Raw genomic sequence first — 21978 nt, 5'->3', positions numbered from 1 at the left:
TCATCTCTCTGGCGAGGATGACCTTTTTTTTATTGCTTAGATGGGTGGACGAGGTCACAGCCCATAGACATCTACATCTACATCTAAGTAGGTACTGGAGCCCATAGACATCTACAATGGGATGGACTCCAGTAACCACTTAACACCAGGTGGGCCGTGAGCTCGTCCACTCATCTACAAAAAAAAAAACCTAGGTATTACACCTTAGCTGCCCAGGGTAAGGGCTCACTATATTTTATAAATGGATAGATTAAAGATTTTTATGGCGGCAATGGAGTTACCGCGCCTAATACCGCGCAGTGATGTCGTGATCGACTCCATTCGAAAACTACGACTGAGTTTTTCGTGGGGTTGATGTCAACCAGAACCACTCTCCTAAATTGGTTGCGATGTGGAGCTTACGGTAGATGAACGACATCTTCCTACTCGACTAATAGATAGCCGTATCATTCACGAAGAGGGCTAGCTGGGTCGCCGGTGACCGGGGTATATCAATGACATACAAAGAAAATAGTAAGGGGGAGAGATCAGGTTCCTTCGACCCGATACTAAGAGGAACGGTTCAACAACAAGTCTCGTGTGATGAACATGAAACTATCTGGCACTGCGATGTTGTACAGTTTGTAAATTAAGCCGTACTGCCAGGCTCTGTAGAAAACCTTCACGATATCTAATAAGACGGCTCGCGTGGAAAAAGGGTCTAGATATGTTGAGCTAAGTTGTGCTCCATAAGGTGGTGAGTGCACTTGTTGAATGCACTAGTGCTTAGTACAGAATCTTTGCTGTTCGTCTAAGATGATGCATTTTGAGGTGACAAAGTCCCAGGAAGCGTTTACGGATCAGTCCCCTTCGGTTGAAGGCGTTCGGTTTTTTATTTAAGTATTATAGTGGTATTGGGGGTGCAATGATTATAGCTGCCGCCGTCAGGCTTGCAATGATTCATCATTCGTCCGCTGCACAGGCCGTTTGCAATTTTGCGGTCCAAAAAAGTAACGATTTCATGAATTTCAATTTTCTTTAATTTTCCATTTTTTTTTGTATTTAGGCATGTTCAAAATGAAAAATGCTTCATCACAATCAAGTCAACCACTCATTTATTGATAATATTATATAATATTCATTTATATTTTTCATTTTACGCATTCGATAACACCAACACGGATGACCATTCAAATAGAAACTTTTTTTTTTAAAAGCTTAGAAATCGTACTTCGTTTTTAATAATGTTGTAATATCCAGTTAGTTTTCCTTTATTACTGTATTACATACTGATTAAACAAAATTGCCTAATTTCAACACGCATTACTGGAAAAATAGCAAACAATTTAGAATTTGAATTTCGAACCAGTGATACGAATGAAATTTGGGGTAGTTTTTAATGTATAACTCCTAATTTAGCAGTGTTTACGAATATAGTTATAGGATCACCCGCTTGTTGACACGACAACAAATTTAATGTACTTATAATTACGGCAACGTTAAGGTTATGAGAATTAAATCAAATAACTCGCTCTTGGCCCCAAACTTGAAAACGACCCACCACTGCGTGGAGAACAAACCAAACATAGGTTTTAATTGCGATTTGATATATTTTGTTCACATTAGTTACGTACGTAAATATTTATTTATTTTTATTTATTTATTTATTTATGTACACACAGAAAACAAGACACAGTACAGAGTAATAGGAAAATTATGTACAAAGGCACTGCTTATTTCTTTGAGAAATCTCTTCCAGCAGACCTGCGAGAGGATAATGAGAATAATAATAAAAAGTGATAAGTGTATGTAGAAATATCAAGTGATTATAATCAACGGCCGTCTGGTGTAGTGGTAAGTGACATGGTCACTACATACGGGGGTCGCGGGTTCGAATCCCGCCAAGGGAAGATATTTGTATGATAAATATAATTGTCTTTTCCAGGGTTATGGATGTATATTAAATATATGTATGTGTATAATAAAAATCTTACATTTATTTCCGTTATCTGGTACTTGTAACACAAGTTTTTTACGAACTTATCACGGGACCAGTTAACGTAGCGTGATTGTTAAAAAAAAAAAAACACTTTTCTGTAGCAAACTAGTTAACAAGCTAAGGTGCTTGCATCACAAACGGAGAGCAAATTATTTTCGACTACCAGACAGCTGAAGATCTACCCGCAAATTAATCTATCCAACTAGAAGATATAAATCCATAGCAGCGAAAATCAATGCATCTACTACTTTAGACTTGTTTTTACTATCGTCGGAAGGTTTTTGTTTATTTATTAAGTACGTGGGTTAAAGGAGTCACAACCCACCTTGTGCGCGACTTATACGCGATAAAGAAACGAATCGAAAATGGCGTCTATGTACCTGCACTGACAGATGGTAGGGTCAACAAATAAAAACAAAGATAGAAAGAAAAGTTGTTAATTGAAAAAAATATAAAAAAAGCAAATGAGAATGTTCTTTACTTTATGCCCTGGCACAGGGCGAGGTGTCTCATCTGGGATGCAACTTGCGTATACACTTTTGCTGCCAGTCATCTAAGTCGCACAACTCAAAAGTGAAAAAACTCGAACTCAACAACAAAGTCAAAACTGACATTTTTTTTGCACGCAGTACGCGCCGTATGCGACTAAAGACAGCAATAGTTTAGAGTGAGAGCGCATGATCGCCGCCGCCATTTTAGATTCGTTTCTTTATTGGCGCGGCTTATAATTTTGTTAATGGAATTCATAGACATCTATCTACACGAAAACCGTCATCAGCCGTGAGATGTATTAAAGTCTCAGATGTATTATTTTACGGATGCCTCACACTTCGAGCCGGAATGCATGACTAGTTTGAGGTAAAATGAGAAGGATGATTTTCAAAAGCGCACAGACATCACTATCAAATATAATTTTGTGCCATATTTTCCTTGCAACTTTCTTCTTGGTATGAAGCATCAAATGTTATGATTATTTTGATTATTCGTCACTAAATTCGGTTTTGAAATTTGTATGGAGAAGTTCCAAAGAAATATTATGTTGTTAAATGCAAATAAATAGGTACATACGTCACTCACATAATACCAAATTTATCGTGTCCAAGAAAACATTATAATTTGCGAGGGACAATCCAGTGTTCAAATTATCGCTAGAAATGTGGTATACTTATTTTAAAATTTTCAGTTTATTAATGTCTGTTTTTTGAAGTACAATATCGAATAGTAAGAGACTTCGTTTACGAAAATTTACATTAACTACAGGAAATGAGAGGTAATAAAATAATTCTAACGTTTTCGTATTTTGTTAAAGGAGAACATACATTTAGTAGGTTATCGATTCGTTTCATTGCAGTTTTAACTGCCCTTTTTTTTGCTCTACGAGGCAGTGCAACCCGCAGGCTATCGGCCTATAGAGCTAGACTCCCGCACTCTCTAAGAATCTATTGAATATTTCCTCATTGACTGCACCAGACAGTGCAAGACTGCGTCTTAACGATTTTTTAGCATCAAAAATTATACTAATAGGTTGGGGAAAAGTTTTCTTCGCATTTTTCAAGAAAATTCACAACATTTCTTAATATAGTTTATTTACAGTTAACTAAAGAATGTGGGTACCATTTTGTTCGATAACTTTTTGCCATCTTGTGGTAGGGTACATTATCCCATTGCTATAGAAATTTTGGGGCTTCTGATCCAAATAACGCGACAATTGGTTTTGGCAGTCCTCTCGTGATGTTAACCTGACACTGCCTAAAGAATTCTGAACAGACCGAAACAGGTGGAAATCTGAAGGTGCAAGGTCAGGACTATACGGCGGATGCATTAACACCTCCCAGCCAAGCTCTCTTATTTTTTGCTGAATGGCTAAAGATGTGTGAGGTCTCGCGTTATCATGATGAAAAACCACACCCCTTCTGTTGATTAATTCCGGCCGTTTTCTCTCAACTTCTTGCTTTAATCTCATCAGTTGTTCGCAGTATAGGTCAGAATCGATGGTCCTACCTGCTAGTAACAGCTCATAATGAGTAATGCCCTTCCAATACCACCACACACACAGCATCACTTTGTTGCGAGTTAACCCGGGTTTCGCCACAGTCTGTGAAGCCTGACCGGCCTTTGACCACGACCTTTTTCGCACGTTCTTGTCGTACGTGATCCACTTTTAACTACCAGTTATCAGATTTTTCAAAAATGGTTCGGTTTCAATACGTCGTAATAAAGAATCACAAATGAGTACACGGTGAGCTCGTGAGGTACCCAAATATCGAGCTTTTTTGTGTACCCAGTTTTTTTCAAATGCGCCTATACTGTTTTGTGGTCAATTCTTAGTTCTTTAGTTATGTCGTAACTACTGATATCGATTAGCCGGTCTTGCTCCACTTTTTCAAAAATGGCATCCATTTAGAGCGACGTGCATCTTTGACATCAAAATTTCCGGATTGAAAACGCTTAAACCAAATTTGTGCTACTCTCACAGACACTGCACTAGGTCCATAAACATCGCAAAGTTTTTTCGCGGCTTGCGTTGCATTTTAACCTGTTTTGTAGTAAAGTTTTAAAATGTATCGATTTTCTTCATTAGATTCACTCATCTGGACAATACGAAAATTATATAAAAATCACATATTATCCTAATTTGAATTTGGAATTATCTTCTTTAAAATTTAAACTTTTAATGATGCTAAAACCAGCCAGATACAAATGGTATAGCCAAAGAGATTTTATTACAAGTTCATACATACTATAATGCGAAAAGACTTTTTCCCAACCTATTATTTCCATACAATCTACATAGACCCTTAGAAAACAGGCTCATGCTCTGATATAACAATGCACTGATTTGTCTAAATAACATTTCCTTAAAAATCACTCCATTTACATTCACAGGTCTCAACGCCATTAATAATTTGAAGCACTACAATAATTATACATTATACTTTTTTTTCCTACCTATGCTGATAGCCTTGAGAGGCTATTTCAGCTTCACCCTAACGTTTGTAGGTGAGCTCACGGGGCTCAACCGGAGAGTTGCTAACACTGACCCTAGCAAGAGCAGTGCTTCGCAGAATCTACCACCGGATCGGAAACGCGACCCACTGAGAAGATCCGGCGAAAAACTCAGTGGGCTGTTAAATTATACGTTATCGCATATTCACTTCGCCTCCACTGCTAGTATTGTTTGAGCTACAATTGAACTTCTCCGTAGCCCACTCTCATTTGAGTCCTAATTGGACTGGAGCGGCCTGACAAAGTCGTACAGAACGAATTAGAATCTTCCCGAAATTTCTCGTAGCACTCGAATAGACGTGATATTTGAGAAAATGTCCTGTAATGCTTGAATTTTTTACATTTATTATCCTTTCATTGCTCCAGCTATCCAAGGGATATAACAACGCGAATATCTACGCTCATTTTGAGAAATAAAATTAAAGTCGCAACTGCATAAGGGTAATGGCTAAGTCTGGACTGTAAAAATAAATATTAAGAGTTCAAACAGTAGGGCGAAAGCAATCTTTGCGCAAACGCACGCAGGAAAGTGCCAGGAAACATTTTAATTTTAAGATCCTATTTTATTTCATCTCCTATATGGATTTGATTCATGCTCTAGCACTATAGAAAGTCCTCTGTAATAATGTTGATGCTCTACTTGATGGGAAATGGTTTACGTCACTTATATTATACATAAGAAGTGCCAAGCTGCTGCCTACATATTGTGATCCTTAATTCGATACGATATTTCCAGACTTTTTTTATTGCTTAGATGGGTGGACGTGCTCACAGCTCACCTGGTGTTAAGAGGTTACTGGAACCCATAGACATCTACAACGTAAATGCGCCACCCACCTTGACATATAAGTTTTAAGGTCTCAGTATATTTACAACGGCTACCCCACCCTTCAAACCGAAACGCATTATTGCTTATCATTATCATTGCAGGAACTTACAAGAGGTCCTACCGCCAGTAATTCCGCAAATTATAATTTTGCGGGTTTGATTTTTATTACACGATGTTATTCCTTCACTGTGAAAGTCAATCGTGAACATTTATTAAGTACGTATTTCATTAGAAAAATTGGTACCCGCCTGCGGGATTCGAACACCGTCGCATAGCTAGATTAGAATGCACCGGACGTCTTATCCTTTAGGCCACGACGACTTATGATATTAATATTTCTAGGATACGAGTACAGTGGGTACCTTGCCTTTACAGTCAAACAATTTCATACTGAGGATGTAATAATCATGAAAGATAATAAAATTTTGTTCTCCAGTTACGCGTATTAGGTCCTTACATATGAAATTGGCCTTTTGTGCGGAAGGAATATAAAGTAAATTTTTTCTTGTGAAAAATATATTTAACTAATCAAAGTTTACACCGTTGTTATCTATGCACTTTTGCCATCTCATAGGTAGTTCATTGATCTCTTTACTAAAAAAAACCATGGGGTGAGAATCGATTAACTCTTTGAAGCTGGTTTGGACTGTCGCTTCGGAATTGCATTTTTTTCCTTGTACGAAGTTGGCCAAATTCCGGAAAAAATGGTAATCTGTTGGAGTAAGGTCCGGGGAGTACGGTGGATGTCGTGGATATTCCAATTGTAGCTCATCTAACTTAGTGGTTGTTTGTTGTGCAGTGTGTGTTCTTGCGTTGTCGTGAAGCAGGAGTGCCTAGAGCTATTGACCAATCTTGGTTGTTTAGCAGCTGCTAACTAGCTAGTTCTTCCTTGACGATTTGTAGTTGCTGACGATAGATATCTGCCGTAATTGTCTGGCAAGATTTTAGCTGTAGTGAGCAACACCGGCGCTATTGCACCAAACACTCACAAGTAACTTGTTCTGAGTCAATTTTCATTTAGGGCAGGATTGGGTTAGATCTCCAGGGCTCAGCCATTGCGACGAACACTTTCGATCATCGTACAGTATCCATTTTTCATCACAAGTAATTATTCGATTTAAAATCCCTTCATTATTGTGTCGGTTGAGCAAAGTAACATAGCAGTCGACGCGTGTTTGCAAGTTCGATTAACTCAATTCATGAGCTACCCATCGTACAAGTTTTTATTTTATTTTCCCGATTTGCTTCAAGTGGATTAATACAGTTTTAACACTCACCCCGAAGCCTGCAGCTATCTCGGAAGTGCTTTGTGATGGATCCGCTTCCACAATAGCCTTTAAGTCTTCATTTTTCACTTTGGTCTCCGGCCGTCCACGGGGTATGTTCAGAAGATCGAAATTTCCAGAACGAAAACGCTGAAACCAAAAACGTACCGTACTCTCTTTTGCGACACCAGCACCGTACATATCATTAATACTTCGAGCTATTTCTGCAGCACTGGTGCCACGGTAGAACACGTACTCGTAAATATACCGATATTTCATGTTTTCTATTGTGCAGTAATAAGAGACGCCAAAGAAAAAAATAATGAGGAAAAAACAAATGAATGACTGTTTTGAAAACTCAAATATACCATAAATGAATTTATAAATTTGATTTTGGAATTCTTAACCAAAGAGAAGATATTTCAGATCAAACTAATATTAAAATAACACTTAAAGAAAGATACACATTATAAGCAAAACCTAAACAATAATGACATCGATTTGTTAAAAACAATATGTAAATGATAAAGCTCCTTATAGCCTTGTATCATAAGTAAGATTTAAAAATAAATTATAAGAAGCAGTATTAAAAGAATTTTTAAAAAGCACCAAGTATGCTGCATTGTCTTTCAAAAACTTAATTTCTTTCGAACTTCAGAGAGTCAAGGTGGGTGGCGGCATCCACTTTGTAAACCAGTTGGTGACCACTTAATACCAGGTAGGCCGTGAGCTCGTCCAAATTAAGTAATAAAAAAACCACGTTGCGTGACATGTTATTCACAGTTCACAGTTTAGATTCTATTAAAATAGACAAATATAATAAAATTTTATTTCCAATTCATCCAATTTTTTGAATTCCATAGATTGATTCGAGGGAAACTCACATTAAGAATAGTGGGAATCGAGCCGCATTCAAAAATCCTTCTTCGCCACTCTGCCCAAGCGTCCGATTAAAAGCTCCATCTAAACTTCACGTTTTCTAACATGTTTTAAAAAAGCCTCAATAACTATTACGATTCAAATAAATTTTATTGAGTAGCACATTCAGTACGTTACATTATTCGATTTTATCTCTAAATTAAACATTAAACAAAGAGATTAATTAAAATTGGTTTTATATAAGTGAAGCTTTAAGAATTCGTATTCCAGAAATTGCAGCGAAATTTCACAATGAAGAAGTCCTTGTTGAGTTGTTTGTGTACCTTATTTGGGTTGCTAGCCGCCGTATTCATAGAAGGTTTGTAGTTATAGTATAATAATTTATTTATTATTTATTAGTTTATGTAATTATACAAATGTAACATATTACACCTTGAATTAGAAATATGTAGTCAGCCTGATCGGATAACCGAGACTTGAAAATTATAAAAATCAGATTGCCTTAGTATGTAATACCATTCCTGAAGATAGGAGAAGGTATAATAATAAAGGTTGTATGGAGACCTGATTTACAGTAGCATATCGAAGTTTATTAATATGCTCTACCACAGGTCTGGAGCAAAACGTGTTCCATCTATATAATTTGTGTCATTCCTAGTTTAGTTTACTATATTACATAAAATTTAGAAAAAATCGGATTCGAAGTCTATTAATATTTTTTATAGAGTTGGGTTTCAGGGCGCACTTTAAGTCTATGCTATATTAAAAGGTTACCAGAGCCCACAGACAAAAAAGGTGAATATCGCCACCCGCGAGTTTTTTCTTATCATCGCAACTCCTGTGCCTCCCTGCCTGTCGGTGGAGGCGCATAATTTATTAATTACTACTTGGCAATATATTATGTTTCTCTTATGCTTTTAGATAAGTATCCGAATTCAAATATAGGCAACTGGCTTGCTGAAAATAATAACGAGTTGACAAGAGACTTGTTTTATGTAAGTGTAGCACTTGAAATTTCTTAAAGTATCATATCAGTCAAATACACAATTTTGCTATCGTGGCCTAAAGGATAAGACGTCCGGTGCATTCATGATGAGCGATGCACCGGTGTTCGAATCCCGCAGGCGGGTACCAATATTTCTAATGAAGTATGTACTAATCAAATGTTCACGATTGAGTTTATGCGATATGGCAAAATTAAATGAATTACTTAAATACTTTTAATAAACTTTTTGATTAAAGATACCATTTATTCTCCTGCCCTTCTCCCAGTAACCTGGGGTCGGCGAAATATGTTTTCTCCTTCCATACTCTTCTATTATAAATTTAATTTGAAGATACCATTCTCAAAATATCCTACAAAATAAAAAATAAAAACACATATATTCAAACTGAAGATATAAATCTTATCTTAAACTACATTAAACCTTAAGTTTTGGAAGTGTTTTAAAAAATTCATATTTTTACAGGAACTTCAAAAAGATTATCCAGGAAAATCTCTCGCTGTAACATCCGTGCCCATTTTGAACATTTTGGGGCAGCTTGCTTTATATTCCAAAGGAGAAACTTTTGAAGCTATCACAGATACACTGGGAATGAGGAATACTACTGAGGTACGTAGATGTGTATAGATTGCACCACATTAAACCAGCCTCCGGTGGGACATATCAAAAATAAAAAAAACATAATTTCATAGTTTGGTATCTATTAATACAGATTTGACAGCTGGTGAGTGACGTCGCTTGGGGCCAAAATAATAAACGATAAATTATTAGTCACATATTACATACATGACATAACGAGATATGAACCTTAATATATTAGATTCACTGATTTAAAAATATTGATGGCTGACATTAAACTACCCATTTTCAGTGGTGGGAGATAGAATTTTATCCCTTTTAAAATTACTTTTTTATATTATACTAGCTAACCTGGCAGACTTCGTAGTGCATTCATTCCGATAGAGGCACCCGTCACGTGTGGACGTGCTCATCGACCACTCGATTGCCCGGCCTTTGTTCGCCCGGCTTTTGTTAGCCCGGCCATTGTTCGCGCGGCCTGTGTTCGTGGTACATCTGCCGACCAAGTGTTTTTCCTGGAAGTTTTTATTTGTTTTGTTTCCTTTTGTTATTTCTGTGTTCGTGGTACATCTGCCGACAAACTGTCTTCCTGGAAGTGTTTAATTGTTTTGTTCCTTTTTGTTATTTCCGTTTTGTTGTGTTTTTTCTTTGTCCTGTAGTAATCGTGCCGCATCGCCACCTGTGTTCAATAGAACCGCTCAGGTCCGAGAAGTTGGGGCCTCGCCGCAAGGCGAGTGTTTTCAAGACCCGGGGCCGCCCCACCTGGGCACTCAGCGATCATGGACGCTGTATTCGCGGAATTCCTCCGACTTCGCCACCCACAGCTCACTTCCGGGTTTCAGTCCTTCAAGGCCGATCACACCGCGAGCCCTCTCGTGGACTCCGCCGAGCTCGCTGCTCCTGCGTCGCCTGTACCTGCGTGCAAAGCTTCTGCATCGAGCACCGCAGCCTCCGTCGTGCCTGCCGTTCCCGCGTCGCCTATACTGGCGAGTAAAACTGCTGCGTCGTCCGCCGTGGTCACCGTTCCAGCAGCGCGATCATCCGCGGCCTCCGTCGCGCCCTCTAAAACACCTACTCGTAGGTCACCTGCGCCCGCCTCCTCGTCCTCCGACTCTGACTCGGAGATGGAGGTCGACCTCGCCCCCGCCTCATCGACGGATGGATTCACCCTGGTGCAAAAGGGTAAGAAGCGTGCCGCGGAGTCTCGAACTCCCGCGGCCGCTAAAATTAGCAAAGCCGCGAACGCGTCGCGCCCCCGCCCTCAGACTCCCGTTGCGCCTCCAGCCCGTGCCACTCCGTCGCCGCGTCCGGTGGCACAAAATAAAACCCAGACCCCTCCCCCGGTAATCCTTCAAGAGAAGGTAGCTTGGGAATGAGTTTCCCTGGCCCTTAAGGCCAAAAATATCAATTTCACGAATGCCCGTAACCTCGCGAACGGCATTCAAATTAAGGTTCGAACACCTGACGACCATAGGGCCCCCTCTTCTTACCTCCGTAAGGAGCGTATAAGTTTCCACACGTATACGCTCCAGGAGGAGCGCGAACTCCGTGTCGTTATACGTGGCATCCCTAAAGAGTTGAATGCCGAGCTCGTTAAGGCCGACCTTCTCGAACAAGGCCTACTGGTTAACTCCGTACACCGCATGCACACAGGCCGCGGAAGGGAGCCATATAATATGGTTCTCGTCGCCCTCCAGCCTACCCCCCAAGGTAAGCAAATATTCAACATACGAACGGTCTGTAGCCTTTCCGGAATCGCAGTCGAAACCCCACACAAGAAAGGCACACCTAGCCAGTGCCATAACTGCCAATTATACGGGCATTGTTCCCGTAACTGTCACGCGCGCCCCCGATGCGTCAAGTGCTTAGGCGATCACGCCACGGCCTTATGCACTCGCGATCAAAAAACCGCGACGGAACCGCCTAGCTGCGTCCTGTGTCGAACATAGGGTCACCCCGCAAATTACCGCGGATGCCCCCGAGCCCCTAAAATAAATCGACGCGTCGCCCGCCAAAACCGCCTCCGAGCTTCCGGCCCAGACATCAAAGCCTCGGCACCCTCTGTGTCGCAGGCTAAGCCAGCGTTCGTTCCGGCGCCGGTGCCCAGTGTCTCGGCCTGGGCGAAACCGCTGCCGTACACGAACACGGCTACAACTCCCTCCTCCGCGATTCGTCCCGCCCCCGCGACTCGTCCCTCTCCCGCGACTTGCCCTCCGACCGCGTCCTCGACTTCTTTCAGTCGATCAACTTTGAGCGCGTTAACGCTTTGGGCGACGCCATTCGCGCTGCCTCCACTGCACAACACTTTATCGCCGTTGTGCAAGAATACGCCGACGTATACGCGTCATTAAATACGTACGTCCTCCCCTCACTCCGCCGGTAATCAATGGCGTATATAAGTAGAATAAAGCCCCTATCCGTAACGATAGGATTTTTTAACGCTTACGGTCTCGCAAATCAACGTGATCAGGTTTCTGACTTTTTGCGTGACCATCAAATTGATATATTTTTAGTGCAGGAGACCCTACTTAAGCCCGCGCGCCGTGACCCTAAAATCGCGAACTATAACATGGTCAGGAACGACAGGCTCTCTGCTCGTGGTGGTGGCACCGTCATTTACTATAGAAGAGCCCTGCATTGCGTCCCGCTCGATCCTCCCGCGCTCGCTAATATCGAAGCATCAGTGTGCCGAATCTCACTGACGGGACACGCGCCGATCGTTATCGCGTCCGCTTATCTTCCACCGGATAAGATCGTTCTAAGCAGTGATATCGAGGTGCTGCTTGGCATGGGAAGCTCTGTCATTCTGGCGGGCGACCTAAATTGTAAACACATCAGGTGGAACTCACACACCACAACCCCGAATGGCAGGCGGCTTGACGCGTTAGTTGATGATCTCGCCTTCGATATCGTCGCTCCACTAACCCCGAGTCACTACCCGCTAAATATCGCGCATCGCCCGGATATACTCGACATAGCGTTATTAAAAAACGTAACTCTGCGCTTACACTCGATCGAAGTAGTTTCAGAGTTAGATTCAGACCACCGTCCCGTCGTTATGAAGCTCGGTCGCGCTCCCGATTCCGTTCCCGTCACGAGGACTGTGGTGGATTGGCACACGCTGGGCGTCAGCCTGGCTGAATCTGATCCACCATCGCTCCCGTTTAGCCCGGACTCTACCCCGTCTCTTCAGGATACCGCTGAAGCCATAGACATCTTAACGTCACACATCACCTCGACATTAGATAGGTCATCGAAACAAGCTGTAGCGGAGGACTTCCTTCACCGCTTCAAATTATCCTACGATATTAGGGAGCTCCTAAGAGCTAAGAACGCCTCAATACGCGCCTACGACAGGTATCCTACCGCGGAAAATCGTATTCGAATGCGTGCCCTACAACGCGACGTAAAGTCTCGCATCGCCGAAGTCCGAGATGCCAGATGGTCTGATTTCTTAGAAGGACTCGCGCCCTCCCAAAGGTCTTACTACCGCTTAGCTCGTGCTCTCAAATCGGATACGGTAGTAACTATGCGCCCCCTCGTAGGCCCCTCAGGCCGACTCGCGGCGTTCGATGATGACGAAAAAGCAGAGCTGCTGGCCGATACATTGCAAACCCAGTGTACGCCCAGCACTCAATCCGTGGACCCTGTTCATGTAGAATTAGTAGACAGTGAGGTAGAACGCAGAGCCTCCTTGCCACCCTCGGATGCGTTACCACCCGTCACCCCGATGGAAGTTAAAGACTTGATCAAAGACCTACGTCCTCGCAAGGCTCCCGGTTCCGACGGTATATCTAACCGCGTTATTAAACTTCTACCCGTCCAACTCATCGTGATGTTGGCATCTATTTTCAATGCCGCTATGGCGAACTGTATCTTTCCTGCGGTGTGGAAAGAAGCGGACGTTATCGGCATACATAAACCCGGTAAACCAAAAAATCATCCGACGAGCTACCGCCCGATCAGCCTCCTCATGTCTCTAGGCAAACTGTATGAGCGTCTGCTCTACAAACGCCTCAGAGACTTCATCTCATCCAAGGGCATTCTCATCGATGAACAATTCGGATTCCGTACAAATCACTCATGCGTTCAACAGGTGCACCGCATCACGGAGCACATTCTTGTGGGGCTTAATCGACCAAAACCGTTATACACGGGAGCTCTCTTCTTCGACGTCGCAAAAGCGTTCGACAAAGTCTGGCACAACGGTTTGATTTTCAAACTATTCAACATGGGTGTGCCGGATAGTCTCGTGCTCATCATACGGGACTTCTTGTCGAACCGCTCTTTTCGATATCGAGTCGAGGGAACCCGCTCCTCCCCACGATCTCTCACAGCTGGAGTCCCGCAAGGCTCTGTCCTTTCACCCCTCCTATTTAGCTTATTCGTTAACTATATTCCCCGGTCGCCGCCGACCCATTTAGCTTTATTCGCCGACGACACGACTGTTTACTATTCCAGTAGAAACAAGTCCCTAATCGCGAAGAAGCTTCAGAGCGCAGCCCTAGCCCTAGGACAGTGGTTCCGAAAATGGCGCATAGACATCAACCCAGCGAAAAGTACTGCGGTGCTATTTCAGAGGGGAAGCTCCACACGGATTTCCTCCCGTATTAGGAGAAGGAATCTCACACCCCCGATTACTCTCTTTAGTCAATCCATACCCTGGGCCAGGAAGGTCAAGTACCTGGGCGTTACCCTGGATGCATCGATGACATTCCGCCCGCATATAAAATCAGTCCGTGACCGTGCCGCGTTTATTCTCGGTAGACTCTACCCCATGATCTGTAAGCGGAGTAAAATGTCCCTTCGGAACAAGGTGACACTTTACAAAACTTGCATAAGGCCCGTGATGACTTACGCGAGTGTGGTGTTCGCTCACGCGGCCCGCACACACATAGACACCCTTCAAGCTCTACAATCCCGCTTTTGCAGGTTAGCCGTCGGAGCTCCGTGGTTCGTGAGGAACGTTGACCTACACAACGACCTGGGCCTCGAATCTATACAGAAATACATGAAGTCAGCGTCGGAACGGTACTTCGATAAGGCTATGCGTCATGATAATCGCCTTATCGTAGCCGCCGCTGACTACTCCCCGAATCCTGATCATGCAGGAGCCAGTCACCGTCGACGCCCTTGAGTTGTTAGGTCTCCTTCGGAGGCGCTCGGGTAGCTGTTAGCAAATCCCACCCCTCCTGGCTGAGCCTTTGCTCGCCCACCTGTCCTGGTGAAACTGGAAAGGCCTCCGGGCCACTAGTAATACTTCAATCATAAAAAAAAAAAAAAACTTCGTAGTGCCTCAATCGATAAATAAAAGACCTAAAAATTTGTATAAAATAAACTTAAAACAGACGAAAGGAATCCGTCCGACGGGGGACACATCAAAGGAAAAACAAAATTGTTATTTTTATTTAATTCCGAGCATTTTCATATTTATCTACCTTTTAAGCCTTCCCTGGACTTCTACAAATAATTCAAGACCAAAATTAGCCAAATCGGTCCAGCCGTTCTCGAGTTTTAGCGAGACTAACGAACAGCAATTCATTTTTATATACATATATACATTATATTTTTGTTGAAAGAATAGAAGAGATACGATATTTAGTTTGCATCACCACCACAGTAACCACGATCAGATACGTTGTAAACCCATGCCTTCCTTCAATGGCAACGAAAGAAATATGGTCTAAAACCTCCGAGTCTAATAAAGCTTAATGTTGAGCAGGTTGTTTTTAAGAACTATTTTGCTAGTTTTGTTATTTTACATTAAATTTTGTAACTTATAAAAAAAAATCTATCACATATTATGACACTACGAGATATGAACCTTAGTTTTTTTTTTTTATTAACTGTAAATTTGAATTTGTTATTAGGTGAAGAGGACTTACCAAATGGCAAACGAAAAGACATTTGACAGTGATCTGCCACTTAGATATACATCGAAAATATACGCCGATGACGAAGATCAATTTTGTCCGACTTTCAAGAAAACCTATTCGAAGTACTTTAAAGGGCAAACAGGAAATGTAGACTTTGATAGACCACAGAAAGCGGCAAAAGAAATAAATGAGTGGGTATGTATCTTCAGTAGATAAATTCCTAAAAATATAAAGGTAGGAAACCTTTATATTCTTTATGCAAATAACTAATTGTAAAATTTTACAATAATCACCGACACCTCTAGATTTGCGTTCATTCAAACTTAACATTGTCTTATGTTGTTGAAATTATTAATTGTCAAGGTGGGGGACAAAGTAACTTTTTTCCAATATTTTTGTTTACTTTTATAAAACATGAACTCGATAAGCAATTAACAAAAAAATAATCTTGACAATCAAAGGAGAAAAAGGTATGCTATGTACACTTACTAGTGTAAATCAGAATAAATGACTCCGCAAGATCTAGATTCCTTTTATGTCTTAATTATTAAAATATATTTGTGTTGCTTTTGATATTACAACAAAATTCTTAATAACATTAATTTTAATTTAACATTAGCGAAGTAAAGAAAAGTAATGTACTTTTATCTAATTTATACCTTATATACAACTTTACTTATATATAGATATATTAATAAATAAAGAAAGCGATTTAGTGCTTTTTTCATGAATCAAACATGGCAATATGTTTTTTTATAGCTCGAAGAAGATTTCGATCAATATGGAAACACAGATTTAGTTGATGCAAGCGTAATTAAGGAGGGCGATGGCTTCGTTGTACTTGGATCTCTTGAACTAGAGGTAATATTAAAAGAGAGGATTTTTTTAAATATTTATTTTATTTCTGTAAATTGACAGAAGAACCCAAGGCACACTTGACGTTGATCACTGAAGTCTGTAGACATCAAATTACTCATCTTGAAACTGAAGTGTCAATTTTATTTATATGATAGGGTTAATTTTTTTTATTGGTCAGATAGGCAATAAATCTGACGGTCCATCTGGACTTAAGTGGTTAGTAGAACCCTTAACATCTACAATGTAAATTCCGCCGAACACTTTAATAATCAGTTTTATAGTAACGGCTCAACCTTCAAGTTGGAACGTTTTACTGTTTCACTGAATAAAAAGGCAGGATGGTAGTGCCCATCTTTGCGGCTTTGTACTTACAATAAGCCTCACGATACTCAACTACAGGAACTTATTACTTTTATGGTTTTCGTTTTCTACACGACGTTATTCTTTCATCGTGAAAGTTGTTACTAAATTAGGTACGTATTTCCTCTGAATTTTTTTTATGTACTTCCATGATTTGAACTCCGACCGGAATCACAACACTCGATACCATCTTATCTAACAGGCCACGACGACATTCACCTGTTTACTGTCCAATTAAGTTTTACTTTTTTGGGTTTTGATAACATCACTTCATAAATTTCAGCTTGACTACAATACTGGGCTCAATCCAACGAAAGTGAAAACAATTGATTTCTATTTGAACGCTAAAAAAAAGGTAAAGGCACCTGCTTTGGTCGGAAAGGCAATCGTAAAGTATGCCAAAGTTTCGGAATACGATGCACAGGTCAGTGTTTATTTTTAGCTATATTTTTTACTGTATATTTAAATTGCGTCACGTTTAAAATCAGTGACTCTTCTCGTAAATAAATTGAAAAATAAACAGCTTAAAGAATTACAGCGGTTTCAATTAGTAAGGTTGAGTATTTCGTTTTTTTAATTACTACAGAAATTGACGATTTTCTGTCAACTAAGGGTTAGTGTTTACCATCGCTTAAAAACTTGTTTCTGTGCCATTATTAACGTCCATGAACGGTGGCCGTTCATGGACGTTAATAATGACAAGAGCAGAGCCAAGTCATTGCCTACCTTTGCGTACTTTCTGCAAGCCTCGTTTGAAGAAGAACATGTCATAGCGCTCGGAGAATACCGTGCATGGAAGTTAATTCCAGAGTCAGTTGGCACGTGACAGAAAGGATCTCTGGAAACGCACTGTGGATGAAGGCAACGGTTCCAGATATCCGTGAGAATGGGGTTATCGACAATCCGAACGGCTGTCTTTTATATGAAGTAAAATAATTTTTATTAGTTTGCACTCCAAAATTCTCCCCCAAATATCAACCCCAAGAATTCCAATACTCGTGGAAGTTTGTGGCCATAGTCCATCTAATTTTTGTGCCATGGCAAAAAGGTCCTTCTTTGCACTGAACACAAAACATCAGTAATTCCAGGGGTACCGCAATTCCAAAACTTTATTTGAAGACAATTATCATAATATTTTAACATTTTCTAACAAATAGCTATCCAGTACAGGATCATTTCACAACTAAATTTAACCCGGAAATAGCAACAGCAATGTATGCAATAAAATACGTAGAAGTACTCGGTGGACGGTATAATAAGGACAATGCATAAAATAGATCACAAAATGTTCGAATCCCATTCAGGAAAAGGCAGCTTTCAGATTATTTCTGAGAGCACTACATAACCCTCTCTATAAGCAATTATCTATAAGCGAGACAAGTTACAGAGAAAAGCAAGATTTAATCATAATCACAGACACTCCGTGAACTGGAATGATAGCCAAATTCAGTACATTAAATAATAAAAAAGAACATCGTAATACAAAAACATATGATATTTCCGATCAAAGAGATCAATACGACAAAACGCTAGTTTCATATGTAAGGACCTAATATTTATAATAAGTAATTTTTCATTCACATTTTTTTTAGTTCATCAGCATATCGCTCAAGGGAGGTGACTTCACACTATTCATAATTCTCCCCGATGAGGTCAATGGGTTATATAAGCTCACACAGAAATTCAAAAGTTTGAAAACTGGCGTTTACAATAAAATCAGTCCATACCAGGAATATAAATGCGTCGAACTACAATTGCCCCTTGGAGAAATATTAACTCAAGGTGACATTACGAAGGCTCTCAAAACGGTGTGATATTTTTAAAATTATTTTAAAATTTCGACCTTAATTAATGATTTGAAATCATCGTGGCTTAAAGGATAAGACGCCCTGTGCAATCGTATCAAAACGATGTAACGCAGGCGGGTACCATTTTTTGTAATGAAGTACGTATTTAGTTTGACAATTTTTCACGATTGACTTCCACAGTGAAGGAATAATATCATGTAATAAAAATGAAACTCGCAAAAATACAATTTGCATAATTACTGGTGGTAGAACCTCTTGTGAGTTCGCACGGGTAGGTACCACTACCCTGCCTATTTCTGCCGTGAAACAATAATTAACGTGTTTCAGCTTGAAGGGTGGGGCAGCCATTGTATTGTAAAAACTGAGACCTTACTTATGTCTCGAGGTGGGTGTCGGCATTTACGTCATTGTGTCAATGGACAAACCTACATGTTTTATTTATTATATATATGTATACATTATGAAGGATATATTTATTTATATATGTATATCTCTTATATGTATTATCAATTTGAAATAAACGTTTCAGATACAGGACTTGGACATTTTGTTTGACAAAAAACGTGCCCAGCTCGGTGGTGTGACCAAGAACTGTGAGCCCGGTGTAATCAAAAGTTTCTTGACCGAAACCTATCTTGTTGATAAAATAATTAAAGAAAATAGTTTCGGTATGTACCTACAATTGCTTAATTAATTTTACGTGACTTCCACACGCATAACTCTTTTGAAAATTAACGTTTGGTAACATGAAATCGATTTTCTAAGAACTAAGCTTAAATATCTAGATTATTTAGTTAAGTGAGCTTAGTTCTAAGATTGACATTCTGTAGGCATGAATACAATAATATATTACTAATATTTAATATGAACTCAAACTGACAGGAGGCATCTCGCAAACTATGATTGTCGTTATTGAGACTATTTCGTATATTAAAATCTATTCACCGTATTGACTAACATACGAGCGTTATATCATTTAAACACGAATACGGAAATAAGCATACGCTGAGATTATGTGCACAGTAATAGAATCGTCAGAAATATAGAAACAAAATTACTAGTGCAAATTATTAAAAAAGATTGGAAGTAAAATAAACAGAATATTGAACGAAGATGAAACAAATGATAATCGAAAGAATATTTAGCTTTGACTGCTAGCGCTATTCAAATGTCAAAAATAATCTTAATAGCGTTTCCCTACCTAATCACTGATGGTTTAAGAAGCTATTCCAGTCCATCACCTACACATCCAGTTAAGCGCGGATTGGTAGGTGAGCTTACGGACTCAACTTGAGGGAATTTGCTAACACAAGCCCTAGCAATAGCAGTGCTTCGCTGAATCTACCGTACGATGGAATCGCGTCCCACTGAGAAGATCCGGCGAGAAACTCAGAGGGCTTTGTCTATAGGTTGGTTCGCTCGTGGACCTCTTTGTGGTAATCGACGAGTTTGATGAGGGCAGTGGCCGGTGCTGAAAGAACCTAAAACACCGAGAATGGATCCAGTGAATCTGAAATTATAAATGACTTGTAACCTAAACGGTCTGGGGTAATGCGTTTTGGAAATTCGTTTTGCACCTAGGTTTCTCTTATTAAAAACTGAAACTATATTATTAATTTATAATTGAAATACCTTAAGTATTATCACGACAACTATTTATGGTATATCTATATTTTCAGATGAAGTGAAGAAACCCAATAAGGCAGAAGAAGTTTGTCCAGACAAAGACAAACTGATTACTGTTGAGATTAATCGTCCATTCGCCTTTTCCATAGTCAACAACGTCTTGGATACCACTCCGAAAGCATTGCTTATTGCTGGTGTTTACTATGGCTGAATAAATTATAATAGAAGCTTAATAAAGATTTGTTTCAAGTTTTAGTGTGTATTTGCTTAAAATGTGGTAGCACTTGTGAATTAATTAATTTGTAAATCAATAAATAAATGAATTTAAAATTTAACGAATTCTTGGCTTTTTTTTCAACCTGCAGTGAAATCTAAACTACCTAATGTTTACAATAGTTAAAATTGATTAATTTAAATTAATAATTGGATTGATTAATTTAATAAGTTACCACTGCGTCAAACGCTGGTATGTCCAAAGAAATTTATAATTTTTTTCTCAAGAAATCATAATTTTCGATTGAAGAAAATTGTATTCATTTGGTTGTTTTTTTTTTCTTTTTCCAGCTGAATTTTTATTTACTGGTATATCATCATCATCATCATTTCAGCCTATCGCCGTCCACTGCTGAACATAGGCCTCTCCTCTCTCTTACTGGTATATATCTGCATTGAAAATTTAATCTTAATCATTTTCTCCGTCAGATATTCATAAAAGAAGAATGCTTGTATATCAACAAAGATAACATCATTGAATTCCATAGATTCCAGGCCACATATAGCATGACTCTCTGAATATAATATATTACAAAACAAACTATACGCTGTGACTCTGGTTTAATTAAACCTAAAGAATCATCGTGCTAAATTGTCGAGTATTTAAACAAATTAAGTACTGTGTATCTGCCAGATTCGCCATGTTCCTAAGTGATAAGTGGCTCGGGACATTTCCAATTAAAATCCGATTTCTACTACCGGTTTCAAAAATATCCATAGGCTTGAAAATAGTGAAGTATTTATATAAAATAAATAAATTAGGTATAAAAAAATAAACAAGAACCAATCCAAAATTTCTTTATTTGTGCTTTAGAAAACTTGAGTAGGATGATAACATGAAACTGTTTGAACCTCATTCCCTGGTCTCTGATCGTGGTCTCGTAGGTAATCATAAACTTTGAGTTCACTGAATTTTTCCTTCATTCTTAACCGCACATATTATTTATTACTTTATGGGTAGTAGTGGAAAGTTTTGGGATCTTGTTGTAAAGGATGCATTAAAATGTATGTTTTTTTTTCTTCAAAAGAAATTTTCTTTATTTCAATTTTGGACATGAATGTGTCACGTTAGTGATAATGGTTATAAATACATATTTTATTGTCAGACATGAATACGAGGATCATAATTATTAAATTTTTTTATTGCTTAGACGGATTCTCGAGCTTACAGACCACCTGGTGTTATGGTTACTGAAGCCCATATACATCTACAACGTAAATGCCACCACCCTCCTTGAGATATGAGTTCTTCACCCTTCAAGACGAAACGCATTACTGCTTCACGGCAGAAATAGGCAGGGTGGCGGTACCTACCCGTGCGGACTCACGCGTATGGGGTAGATTCCACTGCGAGTGATAATTAATTTGAAAAAGATGATAATGGAGAGAGTATCTAGGGTTCTGTTTTACCGTGGGATTTCTGAAATGTCGTGGCCTAAAGGATAAGACGTCCGGTGCATTCATATGTAGCGATGCACCGGTGTTCGAATCCCGCAGGCGGGTACCAATTTTGCTAATGAAATACGTACTCAACAAATGTTCACGATTGACTTCCACGGTGAAGGAATAACATCGTGTAATAAAAATGAAACCCGCAAAATTATTGTTTGTGTAATACCACTGGTGGTAGGACCTCT

At 39.7% G+C, this 21978-nt stretch overlaps 1 protein-coding gene across 1 annotated transcript; it reads left to right on the top strand.

The window, feature by feature from the left end:
* The first annotated feature begins 7938 nt into the window (after positions 1-7938).
* LOC114247629 (alaserpin-like) lies at positions 7939-20346 on the top strand. The gene is made up of 9 exons (XM_089737090.1): positions 7939-8315; positions 8879-8952; positions 9427-9570; positions 15411-15611; positions 16176-16277; positions 16918-17058; positions 18227-18442; positions 18972-19110; positions 20122-20346. The coding sequence occupies exons 1-9, from the start codon at positions 8249-8251 to the stop codon at positions 20277-20279; spliced, it is 1242 nt and encodes a 413-aa protein (XP_089593216.1). The 5' UTR covers positions 7939-8248; the 3' UTR covers positions 20280-20346.
* The last annotated feature ends 1632 nt before the right edge of the window (positions 20347-21978 follow it).

Source organism: Bombyx mandarina, chromosome 22 (genome assembly GCF_030267445.1).
Source record: "Bombyx mandarina strain Sakado chromosome 22, ASM3026744v2".
Taxonomy (NCBI): Eukaryota; Metazoa; Arthropoda; class Insecta; order Lepidoptera; family Bombycidae; genus Bombyx; species Bombyx mandarina.
Note: the sequence above shows the minus strand (reverse complement) of the source record. Positions and strands in the feature narration are given on the sequence as shown.

Excerpts from the sequence above, each read along its gene's own strand:
- LOC114247629 (XM_089737090.1), top strand. The coding sequence starts at position 8,249 with ATGAAGAAGTCCTTGTTGAGTTGTTTGTGTACCTTATTTGGGTTGCTA. Across the intron at positions 8,316-8,878 it reads AGCCGCCGTATTCATAGAAG|ATAAGTATCCGAATTCAAAT; the intron begins GTTTGTAGTTAT and ends TTATGCTTTTAG. Across the intron at positions 17,059-18,226 it reads TTTCGGAATACGATGCACAG|TTCATCAGCATATCGCTCAA; the intron begins GTCAGTGTTTAT and ends CATTTTTTTTAG.